This window comes from Dromiciops gliroides, chromosome 2 (assembly GCF_019393635.1).
Source record: "Dromiciops gliroides isolate mDroGli1 chromosome 2, mDroGli1.pri, whole genome shotgun sequence".
Taxonomy (NCBI): domain Eukaryota; kingdom Metazoa; phylum Chordata; class Mammalia; order Microbiotheria; family Microbiotheriidae; genus Dromiciops; species Dromiciops gliroides.
This window is the reverse complement of record NC_057862.1, coordinates 471952072-471958204: the sequence shown is the minus strand read 5'-3', so window position 1 is coordinate 471958204 and position 6133 is coordinate 471952072. Positions and strand designations below refer to the sequence as shown.

At 39.1% G+C, this 6133-nt stretch overlaps 1 protein-coding gene across 2 annotated transcripts in view; it reads right to left on the bottom strand.

Annotated features, from left to right (window-relative positions):
* Positions 1-1083: 1083 nt before the first annotated feature.
* Positions 1084-6133, bottom strand: part of LOC122742651 (solute carrier family 4 member 1 adaptor protein) — a 32893-nt gene continuing 27843 nt past the window's right edge. The window contains exons 11-14 of one of the 2 annotated variants that reach the window (XM_043987040.1): positions 5835-5927; positions 4929-4990; positions 1943-2012; positions 1087-1665 (exon numbers count right to left, since the gene is read on the bottom strand). In XM_043987040.1, coding sequence (XP_043842975.1) covers positions 1616-1665; positions 1943-2012; positions 4929-4990; positions 5835-5927 — 275 coding nt within the window. In that variant the 3' untranslated portion in view covers positions 1087-1615. Of the gene's footprint in view, positions 1666-1942; positions 2013-4928; positions 4991-5834; positions 5928-6133 lie in introns of both variants that reach the window. The other variant, XM_043987042.1, reaches the window with a different exon arrangement.

Below are 6133 nucleotides of genomic sequence, written 5' to 3'. Positions count from 1 at the left end.
GGAAATTAAGGCTCTTTTCATAATGAAAATTACCACAGACTAATTTTTTTACACATAATTTCATATTTGAAAGGAAATATCTCTAACACTGCTCTAATTTTTCATGGACTTCCTAGTCACACTGTGTGGAACAGTTGGGTTTCCAGATGCAGTTTGGGAAACACTGCTTTTTAGCAATGTCTTCCAAACAGCCCACTAAAATGGCCCAAATACAATGATATAAAGTAACACATTTCATCTCTGGATAAAATGTGGCATTTATCCTGAAACCTAGGCACTGCTGCCTTTAACAATCCCAGTGGCTCCTGTCACTTTTTTCTGTCACTACTATCAGGGACCAAGAAAGCCAAATCTCTCTTCTCCTCAGAACAACTAATAGGCAGCCCACAGAGTAGGTAAAACTGGTCCAACACCTGGAGGGTGTTGGGAAGAAACCCTAGAAACCACAGGTCATGGCAGCTGCCAGCCAAAGGCTCTCTGAAACAATGAAAAAAGTAGGGAGAACAAACAGGACAGAAGCACAAGGTTGGTTAGTTCCATGATTACGTACACTTACGTGAGACTTCTGACAAGCTTAATAATCCTCAGGAACTTGGTTCCTAACTCTTAAATGGAAATTTAAAAAGGAAAGGACTGAAACACTGGTCAGAAAACCCCCCTTCTCAAGTTGGCCACTTAGCTCCTGTCCTGTTTCAGCTTGGTTGATTTCTGTTTGCATTTTTACTTCAATAGATCTATGACCTTGATGATAAGGGTACTCCTTGCAATGATGCAGGTCACAACCCATCTATTCCTCATCTTATGCCATCCATCATTGTCCATGCTCTTTCATAAGTCCTAAACAGAGAGGATCGCTTCTCCCTTATGTGTTAGAGGTCTTCCACAATGTCACAGGTACCAAGGGAGCACTGAAGGTAACACATCCCTCAATCTGCCCCTGTGACTTGAGGCCTAAAAATGAACTACCTTCTAAGGAAAATTCCCAAAGGATGACAAAAACAAAAACAAAAAAATGCATTCATATGGAGCTTTAAAATCTTTAAAGCCCTTTAATAAATGGTATCTCATTCATTTCTCTCAATAACTCTATGAGGTAGGTATTGTTATCTTCAGGAACAAAGGTTCAGAGCACTCAGATGACCTGCCCTTGATCATACCATTAAGTGCCAAAAGGTGGCTTTGACACTAGGTTATCCTGGTGCCAAGTGCAGAACTCTAACCACTACATAAGAACTAGAGAAATATTTTTTATCGTATTTTTAATGATGTAGAAAAGCCATGAAAACATATTTTCCTCCTGTTTTACTCGGTCTGGAAATATACAGTTCTTATCTTACATACATACACAAACTTTCACTTTGATGCATGAACACCAAGCAGCACATGAATCATTTCCAAGAGGAGACAAAGATCAAAGGTCTTCAGTTCAGAAAGTCAAGAATCTCGGTGAAGAGATCAAGCCATCCAGTTTTTTTTACAAATGGTCGCTGAAATGCCTCATCCTTGGCCATTCGACTTGAAATGACGACAAGCTGCACCCGGTTAATGCATGTGCCACAATGTCCCCTCTTGGGCAGTAACAAATAAAAGGAAAGCACTTGGGAGTTCGAAGAAATCAATAGCCATATTTTTCATTAAGATGGGTCCTGCCGTCACCACTCTGGCCTGGTTCAAAACAAAGAAACACCTTTACTTTTCCAAAATCGGGGAGTAAGAGAAGCTGTTCAGCATTCTGCCACAAAAGGAGAAAATAGCAGAGAGTAAAGACAGAAAAGGGAAACTGGTACTTGGTGGAAAGAATACTTTTCAAATACACATCCAAATCCCAGACATCTTTTGTCCTTACCCTGATGCCCATTTAACAGAAAATCTTCAGTGACAGGCAGCTGAACTTTTAATTATTCACACATCAATAACCTGGTATATAAAAGAATCAACCAACCTTCAGGTGGTACCCACACACAGTAGTCTGGATCATCTTCTGGATACTTCGAGGAAAGCACTTGTGGTAACTACAAGGAAAAAATGGGTTAATTAATCCCAAACTCCAAGTGCCTTATAACACTGATGAAGATAAATAACTTCTAGGGGCTATGTCTTTGCCTGTTTGTTTGTTTTTTTAATTAATAAAGTATTTTATTTTTTTCCCGTTACATGTAAAGATAGTTCTCAACTTTTGTTTATACAGGCTTTCCAATTTCAGATTTTTCTCACTCCCTCCCCTCCCTCCTCCCTCCCCTAGACAGCAGGTAATCTGATATAGGTTATATACACACACACAGACACACACACATAATAACATTAATCCCATTTCTGCATTAGTCATATTATAAGAGAAGAATCAGAGCAATGATGAAAAACCTCAAAATAGAAAAAACAGCACTAAAAACAAAAGAAATAGTATTCAGCATCTATACTCCACAGTTCTTTTTTGTTTTTTCTTGGATTTGGAGATCCTCTTCTATCATGAGTTGCCTGGAACTCTTCTGTACCATTGCATTGGTGAGAAGAATACAGTCCATCACAGTAGATCAACACTCAATGTTGATGATACTGTGTACAATGTTCTTCTGGTTCTGCTCATCTCACTCATCATCAGCCCACGCAAGACCCTCCAGGTTTCTCTGAACTCCTCCTGCTCATCGTTTCTTACAGCACAATAGTATTCCATTACATTGATATACCACAACTTGTCCAGCCATTCCCCAATTGATGGGCATCCCCTCAACTTCCAATTCCTTGCCACCACATAAAGAGCAGCTATAAATATTTTTGTACATGTGGGTCCCTTTCCCCTTTCCATGATTTCTTTGGGAAAAAGACCCAAAAGTGGTATTGCTGAGTCAAAGGGTATGGACAGCTTTATCACCCTTTGGGCATAATTCCAAATTGCTCTCCAGAATGGTTGGATCAGTTCACAGCTCCACCAACAATGCATTAGTGTTCCAATTTTCCCACAGCTTCTCCAACATTTATCATTTTCCTTTGTTGTCATTTTAGCCAATCTGATAGGTGTCAGGTGGTACCTCAGAGTTGTTTTTCTCTAATCAATAGTTGCATTTCTCTAATCAATAGTGATTTAGAGCATTTTTTTATATGGGAATAGAAAGCTTTGGTTTCTTCATTAGAAAACTGCCTGTTCATATCCTTTGACCATTTCTCAATTGGGGAATGACTTGGATTCTTATAAATTTGATTTAGTTCCCTATATATTTTAGAGATGAGGCCTTTATCAGAAGCACTGGCCACAAAAATTGTTTCCCAGCTTTCTGCCTCCCTTCTAATTTTGGATGCATTGCTTCTGTTTGTACAAAAATTTTTTAATTTAATGTAATCAAAATCATCCATTCTGCATTTTATAATATACTCTATCTCTTGTTTGGTCATAAACTGTTTTCCTTTCCAAAGATCTGATAGGCAGACTATTCCTTTCTCTCCTAATTTACCTATGGTATCACCTCTTATGTCTAAATCGTGCATCCATTTTGAACTTATTTTAGTATAAGGTGTAAGATGTTGGTCTATGCCTAATTTCTGCCATACTATCTTCCAGTTTTCCCAGCAATTTTTGTCAAATACTGAGTTCCTATCCCAGAAGCTGGAGTCTTTGGGTTTATCAAACACTACATTACTAGTGTCATTTACTACTGCATTTCCTGTGCCTAGCCTATTCCATTGATCTACCACTCTATTTTTAAGCCAGTACGAGATAGTTTTGATGACTGCCGCTTTATAGTAAAGCTCCAGGTTTGGGACCACTAACCCACCTTCCTGTGAATTTTTTTTCATTATTTCCCCGGATATTGATTTTTTGTTTTTCCAGATGGATTTTGTTATTTTTTCTAGCTCTATAAAATAATTTTTAGGTAGTCTGATTGGTATGGCACTGAATAAGTAAATTAATTTAGGCAGTACTGTCATTTTTACTATATTAGCTCTGCCTATCCATGAGCAATTGATATCTTTCCAATTATTTAGATCTGATTTGATTTGTGTGAAGAGTGTTTGGTAGTTGTGTTCATAGAGTTCCTGGATTTGTCTTGGCAAGTAGACTCCCAAGTATTTTATATTATCTACCATTACTTTAAATGGAATTTCTCTTTCTATCTCTTGCTGCTGGACTTTGTTGGTCATGTATAGAAATGCTGATGATTTATGTGGATTTATTTTATATCCTGCTACTTTGCTATAGTTGTTAATTGTTTCAAGTAATTTTTGAGTTGATTCTCTAGGATTCTTTAAGTATCCCATCATATCATCTGCAAAGAGTGACAATTTTGTTTCCTCCTTGCCTATTCTAATTCCTTTAATTCCTTTTTCTTCTCTGATTGCTAAAGCTAACATTTCTAGGATTGACTGTCCCTACTTTCCCCACCTCCAGTGAGTAAATGTTCTATTCTGATTGCAATAAAGATCATTGGCTTCTCAAACTGAAAAAATAATTACCAATAAGTCAGGTTAATGCCCTAACTTACTATTATTTGTGACTTCATTGGTACAAGAAATTCCTAGTGAAGAAACTCCCATTGCCAATACAGAGATAAGTGCTTTGCAACTTGCAGTCTTGAAAAAAGGATCCACACACACACAAAAAAGGACCCACATCTCATACATAAAAAACTGATTGAAATTTACAAGACAAAGAGCCAAAGACATAAAAGGTCCAATAGATAAATGGTCAAAAGATATGAACAGGCAAATTTCAAAGGTTAAAAACAAAATCCAGTTTGGAAAAGGGGAGAACATGGAGAGAGAGAACAAGAGAGTAGGAGACAGAGCTCACTGTAGCAGAAGGCTACTTACTAGAGCCCCAGTGAGAGATGAGGGTGAGAGCTGATGAAGGGGGCAGCAGCCACAGCCTCAGGAATGGAAAGCAGCTCAGAGAAGGTGCCAACACACAACCAGCAAAGACAACACAAAGGACTTACTCTGCTTGAACCAGCAGCTTTCTTCAGGACTTCCTTGTTCTGCTCACAGCTATTCTTTGACTCTGGTGAAACAACAAAGCTCCATCACTCCAATGAGCTCTTGCTCATTCTTGGTTCACCCCTATACTTTCAAAACCCTGAAGTTAGAATCAATAACACAGGACAGAAGTAAAAATCCTGAGTTGAGTGAAATCTAACAACTCCTCTGGAGAAGACTTTTCGTACCATTTTACAAGTTCATTCGAACCCAGTAAAATGTAGAAGAGAATTTCCTCCTTCAAAAATTCATATATTTCTAATCCTTAGGCATTCAGTGATCATGTTCATACCATCGTGATATTAATATGCAAAACCAGTCATAATAGAATTCTGAGACTGGATTTGCAATTCCATAATTTAACACTAAAGAGTAAAATTGTTGGCTATTATCAATCCTTTTTTTGCTTCACCATGGGTTTACAAAGTAGTTTCCCACCCCCTTCCCGGCCCCCACCCCACCAACTCTAGGTTGTTGTAGTTGAAGGATTATTATGCCTTTGTTTATATTGATGAGGAAACTCAGGGTCAAAGTGATAAAATTAGAGCTGGAGAGGGGCAGAGCCAGAAATACATGCTCTGTCTCCTGACCTAATTCTGATGCTTGTCTTTCCAGCCAGACTTTCTTGTGAATTCTGAAATCTCCCCTGGGACTAGACTCAGCCTGGGACTCCTAACTTGCGTCATTCTGGTTAGCACAAAGGTCCTAGGCTCTTCAAGAGGGAAGAAGACAGAAAGGCAGGCAAGGAGAATAGCTCCTTTACAAGTAAGTCCTAGGCCTTGGTGGATACCACTGCCACCACCCTGTCATCTTGTCTGCTGCCTTGTGGCTACTGCTCAGTGTCAAGGTTGAGGGTTTTAGTTGCTCACCTGAGGACTCCCCTTGTACCAGGGCCAATCCCTCACCCTCTAGGCATCCTTTATTCAGTCCTTCCTGGCTGAGCTGAGTCGAAGTCCCAGTTTCTGAAAAATGTTACACCAAAGCACAGTCAGGCAGTGAATTGGAGAATGAGGAGACGCTCCAGGCTAAGCTCACGCCCAGCATCTGACCTCACCTCTAGTACCAGAGCTTCAACCACCAACATTTGGATTTTGCCTAATGCAGAGCTATCAACTTTCTATTTTAATAAAGAGGTCAATTTGGTTTTTCTTTTCAATCATCCTTCATC